Below are 27,588 nucleotides of genomic sequence, written 5' to 3'. Positions count from 1 at the left end.
TTTATTCTTTGTAGTATTTCCCATGTGGTCTGGGTTTTGTTCAGTAGTCTTTGCCTACTCCTGTGTCCTCAAGTGAAGCTTTTTAATAAGAAGAGATCCCACTTGTTGATTCTTTGTGCTAGTTCATGCACAACTGAGGTTTTGTTCATGAAATCTTTTCCTACACCAATGTCGTCAAGAGTTCCACCTAACCTCTCTTCCAGCCGATTTAGTGTTTCTGTTTTAATATTTAGATCTTTGATCCATTTTGGTTTTAGGTTAGTGTGTGGTGAAAGATATGGGTCTAGTTTCCATCTTTGGCATGTGGAAAGCCAGTTTTTCCAGCACCATTTATTAAAGAGGCTATCTTTCTTCCAGTGAGGGTGTTGGCTCCTTTGTCAAAGATGAGGTGGTTGAGTATCTGTGGCGCTGTTTCTGCATCCTCTAGTCTGTTCCTTTGATCCTCAGGTCTGTTCTTTTGCCAGTGCATGGTGGTTTTTTTCATCGTGGCTTTGCAGTATAATTTAAAGTCAGGGCTTGTGATACCCCCTGCTTTGCCTTTGTTGCGCAGAATTGCCTTTGCTATTCTAAGTTTCCTGGTTCCAAATGAATTTTAGGATTGTTTTTTTTAATTCTATGAGATATGCTGTGGGGATTTTGACTGGGATCGCATTGAATCTTTATAACAATTTTGGAAGTATTTTCACTATATTGGTTCTTCCTACTCAAGAACAAGGGATTATCTTTCCATTTTCTGATACCCTCTTCAATCTCCTTTTTCAGAGTACTATAGTTTTCAATGTAGAGGTCTTTTACTTCCTTTATTAGATTGATTTCTAGGTGTTTCATTGTTTTGGATGCTATTGCAGCACCATTTTTAGAATGAAAACATAAACAAAAATTGAGTAATGGGCCAGATGACTGAAACAAGAACCTCGATTTAGCGGTTCCTGTTTGTGTCTCTGCAGCTACCTTAGAAGGCACGAATGCACACATGCATGTGGTTGCTTTGAGGCTGACCCAGTGTGCTGGTAGAAGTTCTTCAGTTGAATGTGGGAACAATAGCAGGAAGATCTTGATGTGTTGCTTCTCTGGAGTCCCTTCATCGTGGGTAAGCCATGGTTTTGTATTTTGTGAACATTTTTTGAACTTTTCTCAGAAGACTGGTTCTTACTCAGAGAAAGGCTGGCTTAACTGCCAACCTTTTAGAATGAGAAGCCAGTGGCAGAATTCTCATTTTCTGCATGATGACTGTTATAAGATAGCCTGATGAGTGGATTTTAGTTTCTGTAGTGTAGTTTATGTTATGATCCTCAGAGAAAGGAGAAATATGCCTTCTTTGTGATAAAAGAATAAACAAATGGCTAGGGTGTAGCTCAGTGACAGAGCACTTGCCTAGCATGTGCAAAGCCCTGGGTTTAATCCCCAGCACTGCTAGTAGGGGGGATAAGAAAAGCAAATGAAGAAGATAATGAGGCTTCAACCTTTAAGTTGCTTTTGGCTTTAGGAAGAGCCATGAGTGGCTGTCCTTGAGAGCATGGCGGGACTTTCCCACATGGTTTTTTTTTCCTTTCATTCTAGACAAGCCAGTATTTAACTTTCTGAAGGCAAGAGCTTAGACTTTCCCAGGCAGCTAGGCTGTTGTCAGGCATATGCTGGTATAGCATTTGCCTTGGGAAAGACTGATGCAGGCTGATTTAGATATATTTTGGATGGCTGGAGGGAACAGGAGAACATGATGAGATAATTCAAATAGAGGACTGGGTGAGGTAAACTAGTCTGTGTTACAGAAGACTTGTAACCTTCCAGTCTGTATTGCATAGACTTATGGGAAATACAAGGCACATTTTGAGAGGTTCATTTCACAGAGTGGGTATGTGGACGTGTGTACCTATGAACATCTAAGACCCAGAGGTACATAGGAATATGGAAGGAGGCCGGGGTTACTTAGTGCCATCAGGGAGTGGGCATAAGTGAGGGAAGGCTATGTGTAGCTGTTTGCTTTGTAGCTGGTGGCCAGTTGTCCTTACTAGGGGCAAACAATCTGAGAGCACCTCTCCCTTATTTTGTCTTGTAATATTAAAAATTGTAATATTTAGGGGTCATTTTTCCATCCTGTGTGGTTGTCTCATTGTTGTGAATCTCTTTTCAGAAAGCTTTTTATTATGTCAACGGTATTAATTCTCCTGCACCAGTGATGGTGAACCCTTTAGTGCTCTCAATGATACAAATAGCCTGCTGTGGCACATGTGCCGTAAGTTTGCCACCACTGCCCTACACTATTAATAATAGGAAAGGGGATGCTGATAGTTACACTCTTCCCCAAAAAGTGATAGATTTTTATCAAGAGTTATATTGTAAAAGGGCCATGAGCTCAAGTCAAAATGCTTGGCCAATATATGAGATAATTTACTATGCAGAATTATCTCAAGAATATCTGCTCAGGGCCAGGGATTTAGCTCAGTGGTTCCGCCGCCTGCCTCTCAAGCTCAAGTTCCCAAGTTCAGTCCCCAGTGCCAAAAAAAAAAAAAAAAAAAAAATCTGCTGAGGATGTAAATCAGTTTGGAAAGAAAAGAAAGCAGGGTGGGCGTGAGAGTTTAAATGGCGTCTGTTGCCAAGGTGCTTAACATGCTTTTGAATGCTTGGGTATTAAAAAATTGAGATTCACTTTATATATACCTATATATGCAATTCAGAATTTTTGTATTCAGTATGTTATAAATTCAGAACAAAATATACATGATCATACACCAAATAACATTTCAATCAACAACAGTGTACGACAGTAGTCCCAGAACCATGCAAAGTGCAGGGAAATACTTAGTAACTATTTGTCAGCCAAGTTCATGATGCCTTGGATGTTTACCAAGGACATTTGAGTCAAGTTTGAATTTCCTAGTTAGTTGAGAAATATTCAGAAAATTTTATACACATATATGTGTCACTTTTTTTTTTTTGAGACAGGGTCTCATTATATGGTTCAGGCTGGCCTTGAACTCATTGTGTATTCCAGGCTGGCCTCAAACTCATGGCAATCCTCCTGCCTCAGCCTTCTGAGTGCTAAGATCACAGGCGTGCGCCACCACTCCAGGGGTATGTATCACTTATGATGATATATTCTAAGAAATGTATCATTAGGTGATTTCATCATTGTGTACACATAATAGGGTGTGCTTAATGATGGCTATAACATCACTGGGTGATGTGGACATATGAAGACCAAGGAGATGGAGTGATTTTCCCAGCAATCAAAATGTTAGCTAGGGGAAGATCTGAGCTCAGAAGAGAATATTTTCTAAACTCCAATTCAATGCTGTTTCTGCTAAAATAATTACTTTTCCATTAATACAGAGCCTTCATGATGCATTTGAGTGTTTAGGGCTAAAAATGCCCATTTCTATTCATCAGATTGTTTGGACCTTTCCTAGAATATGTTTGAAAGGGTCTGGGTGTGGCTCTGAGGGAGTTGGGTTTTGTGGGCTTGGTGACTAGGTTCAGTTACTTTTGAGTCACTGTCTTTCTTCTGGGGCAGGGTTGCAGGATACCTTGAAGCTAATTTCACTGTAATAGACATGCTGGCAGCTGTAGGTATCTATCAATATGTGTCAGGCACTTTGTAGGTCCTGTATCACAGGAATGGGGCACAGATACAAACAAGTAGCTATGGTTCTCCCTTATTAATACACAGACTGGAGTAGGGGTTGATGAAAGATATGTCAGTCAACCTTTACTCCTCTGTGTAAATGGTCTGCTGCTGGAGAATGTTCAGGTGCTGAGCACTGTTTGCTGGGCAGAGGAGGGACCACAACCAACTCCCTGGGGGAAGGATTCTTCCTGAAGGCAACAGGGATTTCAAATATCTGGATATGATGAACTAAAGTTAGGGCATGCAATAAAAGAAGCCCTTTATGACCCTCATCCATTTATGTGTGGAGTGAAGTGGGCCCTTGGAGTAAGGACAGTTTGATCTAGCTTGAGAGATCTGTGTTTTCAGGAGAGGTGCTTCTGTTTGGGGAACTCCTGGTATATTTGAATCAGTTGAATTATAGTCCACATTGGAACAGTGAGGTTCAAAATGGAAACTTAAGCTTCCAGTTCATTCTGATTCATCATTTGCCATTCTTATGAAGGTTAAAACTCAGCATCTGAAATTTCCGCTAAAGCTACACACTGATTTCTTTCAGACTTTTGGGTTATAGAAAATAGGGTCTTCTATGGTAATATTTTCTATATTTCCAAAGCACTGTTATCCACATTTCCAGATTTGATCTTTGTGTTATTATTGCTGTTATAGGAGAGTAAACTGAGGCTCACTAAGGTCAAGTGGGATCTGAGGAAGGAAATTCCTTGAACAGTTTGGCCTGATTTTCCAAGTGGAGGATTTTGTTGATTATGATAGTGATAAGGAATCTCTTAGGCAATCACTTTTTACAAGTAAAAATAGCTGCCATATGTGACAGATGTCCCAGCAGAGCCAGGTGAAGTAACTTGCTGTTAATGGACTGAAGAGGTCTTTACTCTTAGCAGATTCTGAAGTGGAGTTCCTCTAGCAGCATCGTAGCTAGGAGTGTAGGATAGCTGAGATTAGGCACAGTAGTAGGCAGGAACACAAGACTGGTTGAATTGTAACTCCTTGGTGTTAAGATTCTACTGTTCTGCAAAAAACAAAAACAAAACAAAAACAAAAAAAACTGAGGGTGGGCCGGGGATTTAGCTCAGTGGTTCCGCCACCTGCCCCGCAAGCACAAGGACCTGAGTTTGATCCCCGGTACCAAAAAGAACCCACCAAAAAACACTGGGGGCCTTGGGTAGAACAATGAGTCCCTTTTCAGGAGCTGATGAATGCAGTGAAATTAATACCTGCAGACAATACAGATGTTAGAGACTTTTGCCTATGCACAGTCTAATTTTCAATTCTACCCCACTGTTCTGCCTTGACAAGTTAAAAAAAAGAAAGGGGGCGTCACCACCAGCTTTTCATTTGGCCTCTTTTTGTCCTAAGTTTTGTTGATACTTAACTGAATTTAAAATTTTCCCTTATTTTTTAATCTCTTCTCCCACATGGGCTGAACTTTCTTCATATGTTTAAAAGTAACAATTCTGATTTAGTTGGAAAGGTAGGTGAAAATGTCAGGCTGAGGATCTTCTAACTTTATGTTTGTGTGAAACACTCAGGTTGTGGAATCTCTATGGTTGTCATCTCAAGGGCATCCTGCAATCCCTTGATTTTTCTTTTTCTCTTGAAAAGCAACTGTCATGTAACCTGCCCCTATGATCCATCTAAAGCACCCCCCAAGTGAATCTGTAAACATCACTCTGTTTTGTTTCATCATAACACTGACCAACATCTGGTATTTTCTTGTTCATTCATTCATTTGCTTCTTTTTGCCCATCCTCCCTAGCACGTACACTGTGGTGAAGCTGGAGCCTTGTCCTTCCTGTGCAGTGCTGTGTCCCAGCACCTTGGAGAGGCTGGCCCGCACAGGCATGCTAAGTGAACAAACCCCTATTTATAAGATTTTCTGATTTTTTTTCCTGTTGAGATTGAAAAGTTGTGAGCAGCATGTTTTGTCCACTGAAGCTCATCCTGATGCCAGTGTTGCTGGGTAAGTGGAAGCCTAGGGTTGGAGCATGGTATTTGATTTCTTGGTTTCTCATGTCTCATGCATTTTTATTTTATTTTGTTTTTATTTTTGGTACTGGGGATCAAATTCAGGACCTTGTGCTTGTGAGGCAGGCGCCAGAACCACTGAGCTAAATCCCCGGCCCTCATGCAGTTTTAAAAGTCAGCTTTACATATTTTCAGTTCCCTTTGGTTTGTGGAGGATGGAGACATAACCTGCAGCTTTATCAGCTTACTGAAACAGGTGTTTCAGGAGCAGATGCCCACTTTCTTGGAGAGGGGAAACTTTCTCTGTTTCTGTCAGACACAGAATGTCTTCAGGTCCTGACTGTATTCCATGACTTTCTTGTGTGCTTTAAAGAGAGCTTCCTCTGTGGCATTTCTGTACTTGAAATTGTTACCTTTAATGATTTTTTTTTTTTTTTGGTATCGGGGATGGAACTCGGATCCTTGTGCTTGCGAGGCAGGCGGCGAAACCACTGATCTAAATCCTTGGCTCTTGAAATTGTTACCTTTAAAATCACAGCTAGTCTCAGATCTGGAACTATACTACCAAAGATAGGCCCAGAATTCCACCCCTCTCCTTTTTTTTTTCCAGTTTTTTGACAAGTTTCCAGTTTTTTGAACTCTCTATTAGTTCAGACTGGCCTTGAACCCACTATATAGGCCAGGCTGGCCTTGAACTCATGGCAATCCTCCTGCCTCAGCCTCCCAAGTGCTGCTATTACAAGCATGCACCACCACGCCTGGTGCTCCCTTTATTGTTTTCATGCTTTAGCTATGCTAGTTCTCTTTTGCACTGAGCTCTTTCCTAATCTGTGGTGGTTTCCTTTGCCTGGAACCTTCCCTCCCTCCCTCCCCTCAGTCCCTCACTTTATCTCCAGATTTCCTCTGAGGCTCCACTTCCTTCTGTGAAGTTTGCTCTGGCCTTCTGCTCAGATCAGGTTGGAGTCTCCTGAACATACCTTTCTCAAGTTCTCAGGGCTGCTTCCTGCTGCTCATCACTATTTCTTTCTAATTTTAAAAACTCTCTTTTTCTCCCTGTCTTTCTCCTTATTCCATGGATACAACTCTGTAGGAAGAAGAAATTAATTAGGTACTTTGTTCTCGTAGCCTTTTATTTTTCTCTCTACTATTATTTTTGGAACTGTGGACAATGAACTAAACACTGACTCAGGATACAAAAATGTGTTGCCATTGCATGAAGTTCAGCAATATGGAGTGTGCACAAATGTACACACACACACATGAAAATTTTTTTCACAGAAGCAGGGTTGTAGCTATCTCAGAGGGAGTTTAAATACTCCCAGAGAGATCTGTGAAGCAGCTTGCAGAGTTTTGCCCTTCCATCCGGGGAGTTTCCAGTATAACATCTGTGGAGTTTTGTATGTTTTTGAGAAGTGTTCCTTCTCTGTAGAATGTCTCATTTTCTTTAGCCACTTCTCTACCAGGAAGCCCCTCAGAGCTTCAGACCTCAGTTTCTCTTTGCTTTGATTGCTGTCATTGCTTCCTGGCAGTCCTTCATTTTATTCTACAGGCACTGTTCTTAGTATTAAATGAAATTCACTTGTAACTTCAGCCAAACATACAACTGCTCAACTTTTCCTCATAGGAAAATTCCAAGTAGTTGTTGGAGCTAATTTTGATTTCTTTCAAAATAACTCCCTCCAAAGGGTTTGGAGTTCATGTTTTCTTTTCTGTCCTCCCTACTGTGTGAACCTGCTGTTGGGCAGGAAGTTAGCTCTCTTCTCTCAGGAAAACAGCTTGGATGAAAAGACTGGCACATTTTCTGTTCATTCCCATATGCGTTCTCTTGGCTCTTCTTTGATATGAACTGGGCAGCCTCTAAATTTGTCTCTCTTGATTTTGTTTTCTCTGCATGGAGTATATCTTATGAAAGCAGAAATATCTATGTAACGGTTTGGTTTTTTAGTGATCTATTAAAGTTTCTTGAGCAACATTCAGATAATGGGGGAGGGTGGTCCCTGTGTGCAAAAGCCTAGAGGCTGAAAAGCCAGGGTCCATGGCAAAAGTGGGGGTGTGTGTGGGGGGAGGCAGGAGGAGGGCAAACACAGGGGAAATGGGAAGGCTGTGCTCTGCTTTGGCCTACCTACAAGCACCTGCACTATATCCAGAATCAGCCAGCAAATGCAGATATAAGCTTTTGTGAAGGAACTAAAGAAAGGGAGAAGAGGAAAAAAACAAAAAATACTGATGAGTTGGCCATTCAGATAGGAAACCAGTGGGAAATTTAAGAATAAGAAACATTCCATTCCATGTTTACGGCAAGAGCATGCAGGTGTCTAAGTTGATAATCAGAAAGGAGGATTTCAGGGTTTCCTTTTCTTCTTTAGAAAGGTTAGAAAGAGGAACTGTAGGAAAGAGGAAGAGACCCTTTAGGAGAAGGGAGCAAAACCAAACAGCACTTATTGGAGTATAAAGATTTCAGAACTCTTCAAACTTGAGCCATGCAGATGACCAGAGGATATTTCTCCTATCTTTGTTGATGCCATGCTGGTTTTAGTGAGGGCTGAGTGCTTGGTTTATGTTGAATCATCAAGGGGAATGGGCTGGGGATTTAGCTCAGTGGTTTTTCTGCCTGCTGCACAAGCCCAAGGACCCGAGTTCGATCCCCAGTACCCCCCCCCCCAAATATATGAGTGAATCATCAAGGGGAGGTGTACAGTACTTAATGATTTTTATAGTTGAGGGTATTTGTCTAAATGATGTGTGTTCTTGCCTTCGATTACTTTAGATTATTCCTTGGGCCTCAGTGACTTGACTGCTTTCTACCCTGAGCTAACAGTCCATGTGGGTGATTCAGCTCTAATGGGATGTGTTATCCAGAGCACTGAAGGAAAAAGCGTGACCAAGGTAGACTGGATACACTCACGGGGACAGCATGTCAAGGTATGAGAAGGACTCTTCACTGTGTAGTAGAACCCTTGACTGATGGTGTCAGAGTGTGGTGAGGATAGGGCAAATCTGCCTTTGGGCACCATGAGATAGTTTTGCAAGAGCTTGGGCTTTAGAGGGCATGATAACTGGGATGCCTCCTGGAGCAACCACCTGGGTATGCAATCAGCAGAGAAGATTACCCAACCTTTCTGAGTTCCAGCTTCCTGAAAAGTAATTATAATAATGGCAATACTTACATTTCAGGCAGTTGAGAGGCCCATATAAGACATGCACATGAAATTCTTTTCGTTTCTTTCCTCTGTCTCTTGCCCTTTGTAGAATAGAGAAGGTGGGGGAGAGGGATAACTCCTGTGGTCTAGACAGAAGAGTAAGAGGCTAGGCAGAAGAACAACATCACCATTATTTTGTGTGTTGGGGGTGGGATAGCAGATTCTGTCCACATTCTACTGCTCTGAGAGTCATCTTTTTCTCTTTTGCATCTACTTGAAGTGTTGGGACTTGCAGGTGCAGCGTGGCTGGGTGAGAGTCTCTTATGGAGCTCTTTGGAGTAAGAAGCCAAAGTATTAAGCCTCATCAGAGATTCTGTGGAGACACTTGGATGTCAGGATCATTTGTGAAATATGTCCCAAGTAATTTGCTACTAGTGATAAAACCCCAACATTTACAAATAAAATATTGTTTTTGTAGCTCAGAGCATATTTATTGTTATCTCTGTAATGCTAATGTCAGTCAAAATTTCATTGCTATTTATTATATGAGGGGTATAGTTTTGGTGTAAGCAGAAATAAGAATTCCCCAGGGCTCCCCCTCCTAGCCTGTAACCATTTCCTGTCGATGACACCTTCTTTTGTGTTATGATGTGCTGGCTGGAGGAGGACAGAGATGAGAAGGAGTGGCAGCAAGCATTCCGGGAAGACCAGCCCTATGCCAGGGGGATTAGATCATGCATTTGATGCCATCTAATCTGGCAGCCATGGCAGGAAACGGTGAAAGTGAGAGATGATTTCTACAGATTGTGATTTTGAATCCCCAGAGTGATCTTCAGAGTGGGTGTAACGTTTTCCCTTAAGTTATAAGCAATAGAAATGTATGCACCCAATTTCTCCATTTGTCTTTGTAGAAATGAATCACAGCACCTTGTGCAGGCTAGAAAGTGGCCTGGCACATTATTATTATTAACCAGATATGATCATTATTAACTGGGTATTATTAGTAATTTTTTGATGATGATAATAATGGGGATGACTATGCTGCCTCCACTTAACTGGGCCTTTTGAATCCAGACTCTTGGATTGGCTTCTCTTTTGATTGCCTCTTGTTGTGCTACCCTCTAGGATGAATATGTGCTATACTATTATGCCAACATGAGTGTGCCTGCTGGACGCTTCCAGAACCGTTCACACTTGGTAGGCGATGTCTCTCACAGTGATGGTTCTCTCCTGCTCCAAGATGTGCAAGAGGCTGATCGGGGAATCTATACCTGTGAACTCTACCTTGGAAAGGAGGGCAAGGTGTTTAAAAAAGCAATGGTGCTGCATGTGCTACCAGAGGATCCCAAAGGTAGGGGAGGAACCAAGGGGCAAGAGATTCAGTGTGCAAGAGGGAGGGGAAGTGAGTTTGTTGAGCAAATCAGCCTTTGTGCTAAGTACTCACCACGGGGCAAGTCTTCAATAAATGATGATTATTTTATTAAATAAACATTATGATAACTATTGTTACAAATGTATTTCCTTCCCCAAACAAACAAAAAAAGCCTGTGAAAGACATACTGTTCTTTCCATGTTTTAGAGGAAGGTAACTGAGGCTTAGAGAGGGTAAGGGGCTTAACTAAGGCTAAAGGGTTGCTCAGTGACCTACTGATACTGAGACCGTGGTACCGCCGACAAATTCTATGTTCTTTTTTACTGTACTCTGATACTTCCTATCAGTTATCCACATTGCTCCATATCCATGTATTAAATGTATCTATGGTAGATAGTCTGGGTTATAAAAAATGTAAACAGATCTCTCTAACTTCTTTGCACCTCATTTCCCCATGTGTAAATGGAGGAAGCGGCTTCAGTAGATCTGTGGTTTTAAAATTGTCCCGTTTTAGGGCCGGGGATTTAGCCCAGTTGGTTTCGCTGCCCACTGCGCAAGTGCAAGGACCCGAGTTCCATCCCCAGTAACCGCCCCCCCCCCCAAATTGCCCCTTTTTAGAAACCTTAAGCTCTAAGGAATCTCAAATAGCCCAAAAGGCTAGAACAGAGTAGAAGTCTGTAGAAAACCTACTCAGATAAGACCCCAGTCTTCCATCCCCATTGCAACCTTCGTCCTTTCTTTTTTTCCTGTTTTTTTGTCTTTTGTTTAACTGGGCTCCTAGCTCAGATTTTGTTTGAAGAAAAGATTCTTCTGCTTTAAAACAGTCTGAAAGTGAGAGTATGAGCTGAGGGAGCCTGAGTCATGCCGAGACAGCCTTGGTTCCTTCCTCTTTGACCAAGTATTAGTTGAAAGGAATGTAGCTGAGATTTTAACTAAAAGGAAGTATTATGCTTCCAGAAAAATCTCAGAAGTGGGGGAATAGCTTAGAGGTAGAGCATTTGACTGCAGAAAAACCTCAGAACAAGTATTGCAAACAAGAGAGGTAGCAGTTCGCCTGGTCTCTGAAGCAAAGGGTGGAGAGAATCAACCAAGAGGAGGAAAGTTGGTGATAAATCCTTCTCCTGTAAAACAGTGGTGGTGAACCTATGGCACACATGTGATTGTGTTTTTCTTTTAAGACAAAAGATGTTAATTTTTTCTAAACTAAAAATTTAGTATTCGGGTTTTTTTTTTTTGGTACCGAGATCGAACTCGGGACCTTGCGCTTTTGAGGCAGGTGGCAGAACCACTGAGCTAAATCCCTGGCCCAGTATTCGGGTTTAATTGCTGTGTTGGCACTATAATAAATAAGTGGGTTTGGGGTTGCAGTTTGGGCACTTGGTCTCTAAAAGGTTTGCCATTACTGCCTTAGAACATAAAGGGTAATTTTAGTTAACAGGGATGGTTTCTTATTTAGAGATGGTGAAATTCTAGGTGGAATGAAATACTTCACTGCTGAAATGGCATCACCTGATGTTACTCATTCCACTAACGTTCTAAAATCTTTCATCCTATAAACAATTTCCACATCTATCCTTTATAGTAAGCTAATGATATCCAAACTAATGACATCCAATGTCTCTAAAAGTTCACTGTATTGATGTAAATGTTTCCAAACAAAAATATGTAAATAAAAAATGTTTGAATGTTAGAATTAGATGCATTCTCTAGTGTGGAATAGAAGGAATAGTCTCTGGTCTCAGGGAAGCTTGCTGTCTAGTTAGGGGACTAGACTTTGGGACTCCACTCCCCACAGCCAGTGTACTTAGCCACTCAGCTCTTCGGAGGAGCTCTTCTGGAGCATCCTGCCTTCCTCCTTCATGACACTCATCCCACCCATTCAGCTGCATTTTCTACTCACTTGGGTCTGTGCCCTTTGTCTCTGATCAGCTCTGGGGATAGTGCCTAGTACAGAGTAAGTAATCAATATAATTTATACCGTAAATGATTTTTTTTTTTGGTACCGGAGATTGAACTCGGGACCTTGTGCTTGCAAGGCAGGTGGCGGAACCACTGAGCTAAATCCCTGGCCCTTAAATGAAATTTTTTAGTTAGTGATCTTCACTTGAATCTGATTTCTAAGAAATGAAGTTGTAGCAGGTGGCCTCTGGCACCTCTCCTCATTTTCCCTATTTCTGTTCTTTGTCTTTTTTCTCTTAAATCCAAAGCTGTGGTTCCCATGAAAAGAAGCAAGTCAGATGCCTGTATTTCCCAAGGATTCTCTCTGTGCTTCCTTTTGCTGCCTTTGTTCCCTAATGCCATGCCTGAGCACTTGTCTGTCCAACCATAGCCTACAAAATGGATGCCCTCTCTTGCTTAGGAGAGGCATGGAGGGAACCAGTGGGAAACAATGTTAAGAGCTAAAGAAGCCATAGAAATAGACCAGGAGTACTCAGGTATTTCCCAGTACCTGTTAGGGAACTTGCATTTATTTTTCCCTTCCAGCCAGAATGGGAACAGATCCAGCCCCTAACAATTTTGGGCTCAGTGGAAAGTTGTATAATTGCTTTATGGAAGCATATGGAAAGTCATTTATAATTTTCTCTACAAAGTTTGCCCTCAGTTTACAATTTTTTTATGATTCTACTTATTCACTTCTTTTTTTTTTTTTTTGGTACCGGGAATTGAACTCCGGTCCTTGCGCTTGCGCAGCAGGCAGCGAAACCACTGAACTAAATCCCCGGCCCTATTCACTTCTTTTTAAATACTTATTTTAGGGCCGGGGATTTAGCTCAGTGGTTTCCCCGCCTGCTGCGCAAGCGCAAGGACCCGAGTTTGATCTCTGGTACCAAAAAAACCCAAATAAATACTTATTTTAAACAGTATAGATTTAAAAGATAATATCAACTTTTTCTTATGCTCTGGAAACATCTACTTTTTTTTTTGCAGTACTGGGGTTTGAACCCAGGGCTTTCACGCTGAGCTATATCCCAATTCTTTTTATTGTTATTCCTACTATTTTCTTTCTTTCTTTCTTTCTTTCTTTCTTTCTTTCTTTCTTTCTTTTTCTTTCTTTCCTTCTTTCTTTCCTTCTACAGGGCCTTATTTATTTATTTATTTATTTATTTATTTTTGGTACCGGGGATCGAACTCGGGACCTTGCACTTTTGAGGCAGTTGCCAGAACCACTGAGCTAAATCCTTGCCCCCCCCCCACTGGGAATTGAACTCATGACCTTGTCCTTTTGAGACAGGCGCGGAGCCACTGAGCTAAATCCCCTTCCCAAAGCCAGGGTCTCATTAAGTGCCTAAATTGCCCAGGCTGGGCTCAAAATTTCAAACCTCCTGCCTCAGCCTCTCAGAGTGCTGGAATTATAGGCGTGTGCTACCATACCTGGTTCATTCTTCTGTTTATATGAAATGATACAGTACGGTGCATGAGAAAACTTAGGCTTTGTTTTTCCTCAGACCTTGGGTTGGGTGCTAACTCTGCTTTTAGTGGCTATATGACTTTGGGCTCTTCTGTAAAATGGGATAGTAATATAGTATATACCTCAAAATGTTGTAATAACTAGGGCTAGATGTAATAACTAGGGCTCAGGGGTAGGGCTAACATGAGTGAGGTCCTAGGTTCAATCTCCACCAATTAAATTGTATATATACTGTGTGTATATATATGTAATTAATACACATATATTCATTATATATTATATGTGTATTAATCCCCATGAATCAAATTCTATACACTGTACATATATATATAAAATCAATACAAATACATATATACATATATGTATTAATGACTGAAAAACTACATATACAGTGTTTAGCACATACTTGGTGCATTAAAAGTACCCATAATACTGTTATTATTATTGCATTTAAAAATATAGTTCAGTTCCCTATGCATGGATGGACTCAGAGGTTCTTTCCCTACTGGTATTCTTTGAAGTGAATTTTCATTGCTTTTAAAATAATTCCCTCCATTGACTTTAGAGTTTATATGTTTTTGGCTTTCTTTCCATTGTATACATCTGCTGGGCAGGAATCTCATGTTCTCCCAGGGAAAGAGTTTTGATGAAAGATTGGCTTATGTACTGGATTTAAGGAATGTTATCTAGTTAAGACTTAGGCTGAGTTTCCCTGTGTACCCACCCTCTTGCCTTTTGTCTCTCAATTAACTTTGTGATTGATTTATGCAGGGTGTTAGGGAAAAATCAGAAATGCCCTTGTACTTGTTTTCTTTTAAGGGACCTTTTGGATCGACTTTTGCAGTAAACATATGGTGGGGCAGCTGATTATACAAACAGGCAGGAGGGAAACCTAGGAGTTGCAGAGCCAGAAGCCAGGGAAGGGAAGCACATGGAAGGGGGACAGGATTAGAACAGTAAGAGGAGTTGTGGAGAAAGCTGTCTGTTGTCTTGTCCTAATTAGCAAGAAGTCCTGTGACCTGTACTGAAGCCAGAAGTAAGTCTTAAACAAGGCCTAAGAACATGTAAGAAGAATAATTTGAAGAAAGTTGCCCATTATTCGTATTTTCAGTTAGGAGAACCAGTGGGTTAAATATAAGAATGAGAGTTTTATAACTTTCCACTTCCTGTTTATGCTACACAGATGTGGGTATCAAGTTTGATGAATAGAGAGCAGGGGCTTCAAAACTTTCCATATTTTCTGTAATACAGACTTGATGTGGAGGTTGGAGTTCACAGGAGGAGTACTGGAAAGGGGGAAAAAGAAAACTGAAGGGGACTACAGAGAGTTTGTTGCAGTATGAAGACAGCAGAAACTTTGTATGTGGTATTTCTAGGCACCTAGAGGCTATTTCTTGACCTTGGGAATGCCATGTTGGTTTAAATGAAGAGCCTCTGAGTACTTCAATCCCATAGAATCATCTGGATATTTTATTGATGGGTTATGTGCAGGGCTAGGTAGTGCCAGTAATTTTTGCTCTTGAAGGTATTTGGCTAGTCACTATGTCTTCTAGAAAGTCTTGACTTCCATATATTTTACTTTGGTCTGACTTGGTTTACCATTTTATCCCTAGAGCTCATTGTCCGCGTGGGTGAGTCAGCTCTGATGGAATGTCATTTCCAGAGCACAGAAGAGAAACGTGTGACCAAGGTAGACTGGATGTTCTCTTCAGGACAGCATGCCAGGGTAAGGAGGAAGAAACCTCACTGTGTAGTAGAAGCCCTTGGCTGGGGTCAGGATAGAAGTGGGAGAGGGAGAATCAGTCACAAAGTGGGTAGTTTTGCAAGAGCTTGGGCTTCAGAGCCTAACGGACACAGCCTTCTATCTCAACCACTTGGCAGCAACTCTGGCTTCCTAATGGGTACGTGACTAATGATGGAGAAGGGGAGGGAGGGAGGGAAGGGGCTTAACTTTTAGGATTGTCAAGACACTGCTATAAAATCATACATATCAAGTTTTTTGTACATGACTCAGCTGCTGGATTGGGGTTTCCTTCCTTCTTCTTCTCCTCTTTGTAGAGGTCATGAGAGAATGGGGGGACAATTTTTGTGGCCTAGATAGGAAAGCTATAGCCAGGCATAAGAATATAGTTACATTCTGATGGATCAGGATGGGATATTTCATGGGAGCTCTAAAGTGGTTGACAGCAAGTTAGCCTACTAGACTGGTAGCTCTCAACCATGATGAGGTGAAGTATTTATGGGTCAAGGAGTGTTGTGAGGGATGTTCTAGGTAATTTATTATTATTATTATTATTATTATTATTATTATTATTTGGTACTGGAGATTGAACTCGGGACCTTGTGCTTGCACAGCAGGCACTGGAACCACTGAGCTAAATCCCCGGCCCCAAATTGATTATTAATGAAAGTTAAGGTACAAAGTTCATAAAAGATTTCATTCTTATGAAGTAAAATGTATTCTGGGTCATCCTTCTGAAAAAGAAAATCATTTGTGGACCGGGGATTTAGCTCAGTGGTTCCACTGCCTGCCTCACAAGCGCAAGGACCTGAGTTCAATTCCTGGTACCAAAAAAAAAAAAAAAGACACCTGGGGGCTACCCATTTTCCGGCCCCCCTTCTGTCTCTCTTAGGCAGAAGCCTTCTTTCTCCCAATAAATTTTTTCTACTCTAAAAAAAAAAAAAAAATCATTTGCACTCAGTTCTCCATACTGTTTGAGTAGGTCAGAGAAGATAGTGTCATGGTGGAACATGGGGAATTATATGTGAGCCCAAGGGTACTGAGAGTTTGTCATTTTTTTGTTTTGTTTTGCTACTAGGGATTGAACCCAGGGCCTTCATACTGAGCTACACTCATAGTCCTTTGTCTTAGTTACTTTTCTCTTGTTGCTGAGACAAAATACCCAACACCCAAAGTTAAAGGGGAAAGGTTTATTTACTTCATAGTTTGTAGGGTTTCAGTTCATAATCGGCTGGCTCCAAGGCAGGGTGGCAGAGGGGTAACAGTTCGAGGGGGTAGAAGATAGCAAAAGCAGCAAGAGAGTTTAACAGCGTCTTTCTGCCCCTTTTATCTTATTTAGACTACTTAGGGCAGATAGCCTCATGGCCTTAATCCTAGTGGCCTTGGGCCTAGCCCTACCATGAATCACACACTCCAGATTCAGCCACTTCTGAAAGCATACGAGACTTTGGCAAGGAGCATCTAGACACAAGTCATAATACCCTTAAAAAATTTTTTTAAATTTTGAGACAGGTAAGTCACCAAGTTGCTGCCCAAGCTGGGCTTGAACTTGTGATCTTCCTGTCTCAACTTCCCACAATGCTGGAATTACAGGTACATGCCACCATGCCCAGCTCTCGTCATACATTTAAAATGTTATCCATCAAACGATTCACAGCAGAGACCAGGTTAGGTCTCTCCATTTGTATTTATGTCTGTATATCTATTACCTTTTCTTAAAAGTGTTAAAAAATCTATATGCCTTCATAAAAAATTCTAGCACTCATTCACTTAACAAGTTTTTTTTAAAGCATCTGTTATGTGATGAACAGTCACAGCCCCTGTCCTGATGGGGGACTTATAATCAAGATGGAGGATAGAAACGATAAAATAATAAAGAAATAAATGTATAATGTATCAGATAGTAGTAAGAGCTGTAGAGAGCCATAAAGCAGCGTTTTGTGGTTGTTGTTTTATGTAGGTGATCAGGGAGGCCTTACCAATGTGATGTCTGAGCAGTGGTCTGAAGGAAGTGAGCAGTGGTCTGAAGGAAGTGAGGGGAGGGAACCATGTGCTTTTCTGAGGAAGGGAGAGAGTTCCAGTCATAGGGATTAGCAAGTTCAAGGGCCCTGAGGCCAAGATTTAAGGAGTGGCAAGGGGGTTTTTGTGACTGTGGCTGGTGAGGGAAGATCAAGTAAAGACAAAATTCCAGAGTGAAAGAGGACCAGGACAGATCATGTAGAACCTTGTGCTTTCAGTGGAAACAAGAGGCCATTGAAAGATTGTGAGCAGAGAAGTGTGGCATGATGTAGCTTACATTTTTAAAGGTTCATTTGCTGGCTGAGTATAGATTGTAATGAGAAGTAAACAGGGAGACAAGTAAGAAAGCCCCTGAGGAATACAGGGGAGAGGTGAGGTCATGGTCTGGACCAGGATTGTGACATGGGGAGGTGAGAAGTGGCTGAATTCAGGGTGTAGTTTGAAGGTAGAGGTGACAGGATTTACTGAGGCATTAGATGTGAGTTGCTACAAGGACCCGAGTTCAATCCTTGGTACAAAAAAAAAAATTCCCATAGATGTGAGTTGCTCAAAAAAGAGAATTAAGAATAATTTTAACCTAAGCATTTGGAAGAAGGCACTGCCATTTGCAGTGGACTAGAAGAAACTGGCTTAGGGGAACAATAAGGAGTTCAATTTTAGACATGTTTCTGGTGCTTGTGGAAATCCAACTGGAAATGCACAAAAAACAAAAGTACACCTTTGCATATATATATATGAGAAATATAGGCATGTGCTCTACTACTGAGTCATACCCCCCCCACCCCGGTCCCCTTTTAAATTTTTATTTTATTTTAGGTTAGTTTTTATTTTTTTGTACTGGGGATTGAACTCAGGACCTTGCACTTATGAGGTAGGCAGCGGCACCACTGAGCTAAATCCCAGGTCCTAAATTTTTATTTTATTTTGAGACAGTGTCTCACTAAAATACCTAGTCTGGCCTCAAAGTTGTGATCCTTCTGCCTCCGCCTCTCAAATAGCTGGGATTATAGGGCTGTGTCACCATACCTGGCTAAAAGTCCTTTATTCTTATTTTTAGAAAATCCCCATCTTCTACTAGAACAATTATTCATGGTTTAGTGATATCTTTCACGGATACACGTACATATACACTTGTGTGTACACAACTTTGTGTTATCCACCATTCTCTTTGTGATAATACTTTTCCTGTTTTCATATAACAGGGCCTTGTGAGTCCTGGGATTTTCCTACCCCCTCTCCTCCCTATACCTCCTTCCTGCACTCCTTGAAATCTCATGCTTTTTGCCTTTCTTTTCTAGGAGGAGGTTGTTTTACTCTATAACCTCAACAGGCCTATGAGGTATCCCCAGTACCAGGGCCGCTTCCAGAACCGTGTAAACCTGGTGGGGGACATTGCCCACAATGATGGCGCCATCATGCTCCAGAGAGTGAAGGAGTCTGACGAGGGAAACTACACCTGTAGAATCTACTTGGGGAGCCTGATGTTCAGGAAAACCCTTGCTCTGCATGTGATCCTGGAAAAACCTCAAAGTAAGTATCTAGTATTCGGTTGGGAAGGGATGAGGGACTGTAGCTTGTCCAGGGCCAGCCTTGGAGTGAGTCCAGAAGGATTCTTGGGTCACATAGTGGCAGGAAGCATCCCCCTCGGGTGCTGATGTTAGGCTTGCAGCACCCTAAGAGTGATATGTCCCTTAGCCTGGCTTCTTAGCTGCCTAGCTTGCTCCCCCTGCTTCTGGCACTGCTGGTGAGGGAAGGGGAGTTACTGTTTGGTGACCCTTCTGTGGCCCTACTCAGAGCCAATGTGATCTACTGCTGTAATGATATGAGAGCTCAGAGGTAGTCAGAATTGAGTCCTAAGGGGCAAGGGATTTAGCTCAGTGGTTCTGCTGCCTGCCTCACAAGGGGAAAGTCTGGAGTTGATCCCTGGTACCAAAAAAAAAAAAAATCAGACCTTCTAGAATTGGGTCCAAAGTCATTTTTACTTGGCATCATGGGACTTATTGTGTACCCTGTTGTGGAAGGGAAAATGGTCCTGAGTGGGTGAGGGACAGCAAGGAACAGAGAGAAAACAGAATGGCACCAGAACCAAAAATGGGGGCTTTTCTGATTGAAGGTTCTATATTCTGGCAAGCAATGTACATCAAGGCCAGTGGTATGTGGGAGAATAAAGATTCAGTTGTGTTGGTAGAGAGTGGTTGACAAGTGAGGGGTTAAAATTAAACCGTAATGCAGTTAGCAGTCAGGATGTGGCCTGTGGACTTTGCCCCTCACCAGGGCCTTCAGCAGTTGTCTGTGGTTGGCTGGGGAAGGCAGGGGAGTAGTGGGGGTGGGAAGGAACCCACCTCAGTACCTCAGGCCAAAGAGTTCAGTCTATGGGTGTGCCACCCGTTAACAGCAAAGGGCCTCAGCTGAAGAGGGAAGTGGGACAGATGGATTTCTTAGAGAACTATTGTCTCTGTGTGCTTTTCTCTGTCTTGTCTCAACTTCACAGAGAAAAGCCGTTGTGGAGTTCACTCAATTCTGATTCTTCCTCACCCACAGACCCCCATTCTTATCTCCACCTGCCATCCTGAGGCAGGGGGGCTCCCTTCTGCCCTCCTTTTATCTGGCATCCTGTGCTCTGGTGTCAGGCTGTCCTCCTCCTCAGGAATCTCCCATCATGGCTCTTTAGGCTCACACTTTCTGTTGGTTCTACCATTCAACAAGCCCCAGCATTTCTACTACTGACTTTTGCAGACATCTTCCTTCCAATCTTTATTATCACCGTAGTTAAAGACTGTCTTCCTGTCAGGCGTGGGCCTCTTACCAGCCTCCACTTCCATTCTTAGACAGTGCTATCTCTCTAAATCACAAGTCAGACTTTCTATTCTACTGCTTTAGTCTTGCAGCAGTTTCTCCACTGCTTACAGAAAAAAGCTGACCTTTTGGAGATGATAAAGTTCCTTCCTGATTCGCATCACATTATCTCTCCAGCCAAATCACACCTACCAAACTATTTCCGGATCCTATAACTCCCTCCGGTCAGGCCTCCAGACATCCCCTCTCCCTTTTCCCATATTGTCTCTTCTTTCTTTCTTCCTTCCTTCCTTTCTACCGGGGATCGAACTTGGGACCTTGTGCTTGCGAGGCAGGCAGCGGAACCACTGAGCTAAATCCCCGGCCCTTGTCTCATGTTTCAAAACTCACATTAAACTGTTGTACTTTTGGTGGCAGATTCTCGTCTTTTCTCTGCATAGAATCAGGTTTCCTTTTCTCTCTGTCCCTGTGTACCCCATATAGACATCTGCGGTAGCACTTGTAGCAGCCAGTGGTTTTCTGTTTCCATGTTTGTCTCCCTCCTTAAAGGCAGGGACCATGCATCATTTGTCATTGTTGCCATCCACTATTACAGTGATATCTGGCACTGAGGAAGTGTTTGAGAAGATACGTATTTAGAGTGACTAGAGTGGGGGGTTTAGTTCAGTTGCTGGGGATTTAGCTCAGTGGCACCACTCCTGCTTTGCAAGCAAGGTCCTGAGTTTGATCCCTTGTGTGGGGGGGATGGTGACAGAATGACTAGAGGAGATGAGTGAAGAGTGCCATCCAGGCAGAAGTGACACTGAAAGCCCCATTGGCATTGTGAGTGTTGTGGCATGTATTTTTTTGAAAATAGTCACTTGCCCATAGAAAACTCAGCAACCTTTAAAATACCTGTTATTTCTAGGTCATTTGGTAAACCAAAATTGAAAATAAAATTGTTGATGCAGAAGGGAACTCTCCTACAGGTGAGTTCCCACCCACTTTCATATTTTAGGGATAAACATGGAGGTCAGACTTTGGTCCTCACTCTGATGAGGACAGTGTCCCCTGTAGCCCAGTATCAGGTGGAGTCTGCCCTTCTCCCTATGCTTCCTGACCTGGCCACTGCTACTTGGCATAGAACTGATGTGCGGCTCAGCTCTTTTCTGGAGTACTGAGACTCTCTAATTACTTTTCGCCTTTCCCAAACATTGGTGATTCCAGCAACCTCTAGACCTGAGGTCCTGGGAGGAAATCATGTGGTGATCATTGTGGGGATTGTCTGCATCACTCTCCTGCTGCTCACTGGTTTGATACTGATTCTGAAGAAGACTCACAGGAATGAGAGGTACAGGCAGCCCCACCCCTTGGGTTGGGAGGCTGGGGATGCAGGACTGGGACTGCCTCTAACTCAAAGCAGAAGAGAGTGAGGGAGTCCTAACTGGGGGCATTTTTAAATGGAATCATTTTGATTATCACATTAGATGTCACTGCAGGTAGCTCTGTCCTTTTTGTTCATTATATCTCTGAAAAGATTTGGCCATTCCTACGTGGTCCTCATTTACTTTGGTAATATATAAACTTTACAAATGTAGGTTTAAGTGGAGTATAATTAAGAACATAAATCTTATGCAACAATGATAACAATACTATTCACTGCCTGAGGGAACTGATTTTTAATTTAGCTACACTGAATGATGTGTAAAGTTCAGATACTGAGAGCTGCCAGTGGTTTTATTTAAAGGACTACATCCTAGTTCTGAGAAGCTTTTTGAATGGACATGGTTCTACATGAATTATTGTTGAAAAATGTTTTTAAAGGCCTAATTTCATCAGTTGTTCTCCCAGGGTCTCAGAAATGCCCAGATGCTCTGACATAGATCCTAGAGTTTCTTTGGCTGTTGGAAAGTCCCAAATATTTGGTTTACCCAACTATTGATGAAATATGTTGGTAGGGCAAGTGCATTTTGTTGTTGTTGTTGTTGAAATCATGTTAATGGGAAAGGGTCCTGTGGAACTAAACAATGCTGAGGTTTTTTTTTGTACTGGGGATCAAACCCAGGGCCTCACACATGCTAGGCAAATACTCCACCAGTGAGCTCCCACTGAGTCAGTCCTGAAACACTGACTTTGGGTGACCTTTCCCAAGGGAGTCTAGATTCTACAGAAAGCACTTGTGGCTGCTGGGTTGGCAGTTCCGGTTCCCAAGTTTCTCTGATATGGCCTGAACTTGGTTGGTCTCTGTGAGGGTCTTTGCTCTGAGCATGCTAAGAGCACAGAACTCAGAGCTAGACGATGTGGGTTTCATTACCAGCTTACTTCCCCTCCTCTGGGCCTTGTTTCCTTCACAATGATGGGTGGTATTTCCATGTCCAGTAGTTTAAAGAAATAATCAGACTGCCATGTTGAGATTCATCCATAAATATGTTTACCTATAATCAGAAAGTAGAATCATTGTCAGTGTCTGTCAGAAAGACTTGAGTCAATGAATAGGTATTTCATTCAATGAGATACCAACAAGCCTTTATAGAAAGACATGAAATGATACCTAAGGGGTAGTGATATAGAATATGTAGTATGATCTCATTTGTATAAAAAGAAAGTAATGAGGTGCTTACTTTAGGAGCATATATGCTAAACATGTTTTGTGTGAATTTACTTAAGCCTGCATTGAGAGAGTTGCAGAAGGATAATTCTAAATTATTAATAGTGGTATAATATTTAAGATAAAGAAGGTAGATCCTGTGAGGGTGAAGGGCTTATTGGGAACTTCAACTTCCAACTTTCTAAATTTCTGTATTATTTGATTATTTTATAATGAGGATGTATAACTTTACAATCAGAAAATATGACATTTCTACCTCGAGACAAAAATATATGGTTTCTGCTGGGCATGGTGGCACATACTTATAATCCCATAGTTTGTAAGGCTGAGGCAGAAGGATCGTAAGTTTGAGCCCAGCCTAGGCAACTTAACCAGACCCTGTTTAAAAGTTAAAGGGTAAAGAGTTCTGGGGATGTAACTCAGCATGAAGGCCCTGGGTTCAATTTCTAGTACTGATAAAATAGTTTATTTCTAGCTGACTTTCTTCCCTCTCTCCTTTCCTTCCTTCTTTTCCTTTTTTCTCTTTTTAAAGCCCCTGCCTTAGGGTCCAGGACAGCAAAAAATAAAAAAGAATGAATGTCCATTTAGTGGTGAATGTAGAAAGCAAATGGTCAGGTCAAAGGCAAAGGGCCCCTGGGTGGAGTGTTAGGGTAACTGGGCTTAGCCCTGCCAGGGAGAGGACAGGAGCCCTTGGAATTAGAGGCTTGCTGCCCCCTGTTGGTTCAACTCATCTTTCTGGTCCTCAGAAATGTAAAAAAGGATGATAAAGTCAAATCCCATGTCCCCTCTCTGTTCACTCAGTTAAAATTATACCTTTTACTATGGACATAAAATTGTTAGAGTGACAATAGAGAAGTTGAAGCTGTTTTTCATCCTAGTGGCTTCTTGCTCTCCATTAGAAGTGAAGTAGCTCCAACCCCGGGAACTCTCTCTTCACAAAGCCACATGGGTCCCATGTAGGCACATTTAAATAAACACAGCTGGCTGGTTAATTCCATGTGCTTTTCATGGCGTGCAGTTCAGGATGTTCTACGACCTTGATGAAAACTCTGGAGGACACAAAGAAGGCTAATCCAGAGGTAAGAGAGCTCTGTCTTTTGCTCCTGCCCTAAGAACACTGGGTAGATGCAGGGTAGCACCCTTCTTGCTTCCCTGGGATCTGGGGCTTACTTTTGGTGTGTCTCAGCTCAAAGGGCAGTGCCTTGAGTATGGCAGGGACTCAGGAAGCCCTTAGCACTGCAGCAAGGGCCTGATGAGTGTGGTGGGGCAGGGTGGGCTGAGCCAGACCAGTCCTGGACAACAGATCCTGGTAGTGGGCCAAGGAAAGAGTGCTAGACATGAACAAGGAAAGCTTTTCCACATCCCTGAGCCTCATCAGCAAAATGAGGATAAGGGTGAAGATATCTTCCCTGACTGCCTTTCTGTACTGTTACAAGGCTCAAATGAAATGATGATAGCAAGTGCTTCATAATCCATGGGGCACTGAGTAAATACAAGGGAGAATTACAATGCCTTGGGTAGTTGAGTTAATGGTTAAGATGAAGTGTTCAGGGACTTTTAGAAATAGCTGACCAAGAAGGACTTCTTCCTCCATATTCATTTGTAATGGAGTTATAAATAAGGATTGGGAAATATATTAATTTCCCTTCCTCTTCATCGCTTCCTTTCTCTTTTTAACTTTAAAGAACTCCTTTTTGAACTGTTTTTATCCCAAGAGTAAGATTCCCACCCCCATCATCATGCAGGTTTCTTTGGAAGCCCCCAAATTTGTCACTGGATAATATTGCTTTCCCAAAGAGTGACAGGACTGTGAACCACAAAGTGCCACCGACCTCACAGATGTGAGGTTCAGTGAGGGTTTTCCCTGCCATATAAACCCTCCCAGAGATGGTGATTAGCTGCTGATTAATGCCATCATGCCATGATTCTAATTAGGAGGAAATGTCTGGGGCTGGGGATTTAGCTCAGTGGTTTAGCCGCCTGCTGCACAAGGGCAAGGACCTAAGTTCGATCCCCGATACAAAAAAAAAAGAAGGAAATGTCCACAGAGTACAAGTAATTTAGCAGGATAAGAGTTCCCTGATGCTAATTCAATGCCCATGGAAACAAAGATATTCAGCTTTTGATTTTTATGCTGGTGATCTTTGCGGCTGAGTTGATTTCAGGAAGCTGGAAGACTGAATTACCATTTTTGACAATAATTCTCTAGCACTCAGTAACCCTCTGAACTTACTGGTTTTGGTGGCTGATGCCTATGAATGGGAATAGGAAGACTTTTTCTTGATGTATGAGATTTGCCTAAGTTTTAGGAACTTTGTACCATTTTTTCGTCCTCTAGAAACATGTTTACTCCTCAATAACTACATGGGAGATGACAGAAGAACCAAGTGGAAAACCAGACAGCACCTACATGATCATGGTAAGGATGAATCTAGGCCCCAGCTGTGCCTGGTATCTAGGGGTAGGAGAAGGAGCTGGGAAAGTTTGGTGGGCATAGCTAGTTCACCTGGCAAGGCTCTTTGGTGCAGGCTGAGGTTTTCCTCAGTGGTAGGAAAGTTGGTGAAACTAAGCTTTGCTGGATAGGAGAGTATCATCAAAATTGCCTTTACAACCAGTCTTGTGGATTAAAGTCATTACTAGAAAAAGAAGATGAAGAATGGGCTTCATCAGGAGTAGAGAGAGGTCTTTGCCTTATTAGCACAAGGCCTATTAAAGAGAATGTGTTAGGATCACAAATCTTTTACTGCAAAGGGCTGTTTTAGTTCTATTAGAAGGTCAAAGTAAGATTTTTAATTCTGTACCTTATTAATACTTTCACATAATCTAACTGCCATGCAGGCAGAACAGCATGGAGTATGACTCCTATTCTCTTAGCTCACACTTCTGTGGTTTACCAGTAAGTAAAGCACCCATAAAAGGAACCTGGCCACACAGTGAGTAGGGGTATGGACAAAAGGAGCTGGTTGGCAATAGTTCAATGCTCTTTGTGGACTGATTATAGGTGCTCATCCCACAAAGGAGCAGTGTTCTTCTAGGTTCAGGAAGCCTGGGCCTGTGCTTATAGAATGATGGGTTGTGTTTGTTCCTGCTGTACAGCACAGAGGACACATGACTCCCAGCTGACTGCAGCAGGGGAAAGTCTGCCAGGGAAGTGTAAGATCAGAGACCTGGCCTCGATCCACCAAGTGAAACATTAGTCTTGCTCTGAAGTTGTTGTTGAATAGAGTCATTTTCCCCTACATCCTTTCCTCATTATTGCCACGTGATGCTCCAGTGAACTGCCAGGCTCATTCTGATCCTTACAGAGTGAGTGGCTGATGTGGCTACTGGTGGATGTGCCAGCAGAGTTGGAGATGGTGTAGGAATGATAATGCCCTCCACAGCCCCATTCCCCACATGCAGTGCCAGGTGTTTGTGATGCAGCAGCACCTCTGTCCCTTTGAAACAGATCCAGGCCTAGGCCACAAGCTCAGAGGCCATCGGGACTAGTCAAGGTTTTCAAAGTTTTAAAAATTTTTTTATTTTTTATTTTTAATACTATGTGCCAGGTTAAATAAGCCTGTGGGGAAATCCTGGACTTTAGGCCACTTGTTTGAGACCTCATTTACAGAGGTGATTTCTGATGGATGTAGGGGCAAGGAGCAGGAACCTTTGATTTTTGTTGTTACTGTTGTTGACTTTATTAAATTTACTTAAATGTATAATTGGCCCTTGTATCCAGGACCATATTCTGTGTCTATGGATTTAACTAACCACAGATTAAAAATATTTGGAAAAATATTGCTTTTATAATGAACATGTACAGACTTTCCGCCCTTGTCATTATTCCCTAGACAATATAGTATAACACCTATTTGCATAGCATTCATATTGTATGAGGTATTATCAGTAATCTGGAGATGATTTCAAGTATACAGAATGTGTGCAGGTTACATGTAACTACTATACCATCTTATATAAGGGAGTTGAGAATCCATGGGTGGTAATACATACAGGGTTCCTGGAACCAATCTTCTTTGGATACCAAGGGTCAGCATGATGCTGGGTCCCCTTTCTAAGCCTGTGCACACAGTGGTTAAGATCACAGGCTTTGGAGTTGGACCTGGGCCCAAATTCTGACTCTGTGACCTATCATCTAGATACCAACTTAGAGGCAGGTAACTTAGCCTCTCTGAGCCCCCACTTCCTTGTTCTTACAGTGGGAATAACAGCACCTGTCTCCCCAGGGTGATGTGTGTGAAATTTAGTATTGAGCCAGGCACGTGAAAAGAGTGAGTGGCAGCTGATATTGCTATTGAACTTCCTTTTTTTTTGTTTGGTGCTGAGTAATGAATCCAGAGCCTCGAACATGCCAGGCAAGTGCTCTACCCGTGAGCCACATCTTCTGCCTTACACTACTTCTTATAAGTATGTGTCTTACAAGTATTTGTGTCTTTCCTCTCTTTGCTCACAGCACCCAGTTCAATCCTCTCTGACGTCAGATCCAAATAACCTACTTGGAAAAAAGACAAGTTGGGAAATTCCCAAAACAGACCAAGCTTTTTGAGAAGAAAGAAGAGTTCTCTTCATCTTATGGTGGCAGGGAGTCTGTCTTGTGTGTGTCCTGAGCCACTGTACCAGTTACTTCAGATGTCTGCCTCCTAGCTGTCCTTGGCTTCAGTCAGTGGATGGAAGATGGAGAGTTTGGAGCCTGGCAGAAAGACTGGACAGCTGTGGAGGACCAGGACAAATGAGAAAAGGGGCCATATGGACTTGGCCCCTTGGAGTGGGGCCATGGCCCCAGGCAAGCTGGCTGAGCTGCTGCAGTGGCCTCAAGCACTCTAGCAGACCAGACCCTTCATGTGGACACTTGTTTGTGAATAAACTGCTAAGAAGAACCAAGCCAAATGATTCTTTTGATAAATTATCTCTATATAAATGTAGTTTATTTTTAA

The 27,588-nt window shown here is 42.2% G+C and overlaps 1 protein-coding gene across 4 annotated transcripts; it reads left to right on the top strand.

The window, feature by feature from the left end:
- The first annotated feature begins 947 nt into the window (after window positions 1-947).
- On the top strand, window positions 948-27,588 carry Jaml (junction adhesion molecule like). Of its 4 annotated transcripts, none has more exons than XM_013076565.3 (11): window positions 948-1,090; window positions 2,993-3,072; window positions 5,523-5,585; window positions 8,358-8,512; window positions 9,856-10,081; window positions 15,125-15,237; window positions 18,570-18,801; window positions 21,274-21,397; window positions 23,673-23,733; window positions 24,993-25,073; window positions 27,108-27,588. In XM_013076565.3, exons 3-11 carry the CDS (start codon window positions 5,543-5,545, stop codon window positions 27,198-27,200), a joined length of 1,128 nt encoding a protein of 375 aa, XP_012932019.1. In that variant the 5' UTR covers window positions 948-1,090; window positions 2,993-3,072; window positions 5,523-5,542; the 3' UTR covers window positions 27,201-27,588. The 4 variants fall into 4 exon arrangements, with proteins under 4 accessions (XP_012932019.1, XP_087068573.1, XP_004856749.1 ...); XM_087212446.1 differs by having other exon boundaries at window positions 1,024-1,090; window positions 2,944-3,072; XM_087212447.1 differs by lacking the exon at window positions 5,523-5,585.

This window comes from Heterocephalus glaber, unplaced genomic scaffold (assembly GCF_053883595.1).
Source record: "Heterocephalus glaber isolate CG9 unplaced genomic scaffold, H.glaber_assembly_v1.0 deba00001429, whole genome shotgun sequence".
Lineage (NCBI taxonomy): Eukaryota > Metazoa > Chordata > Mammalia > Rodentia > Bathyergidae > Heterocephalus > Heterocephalus glaber.
Note: the sequence above shows the minus strand (reverse complement) of the source record. Positions and strands in the feature narration are given on the sequence as shown.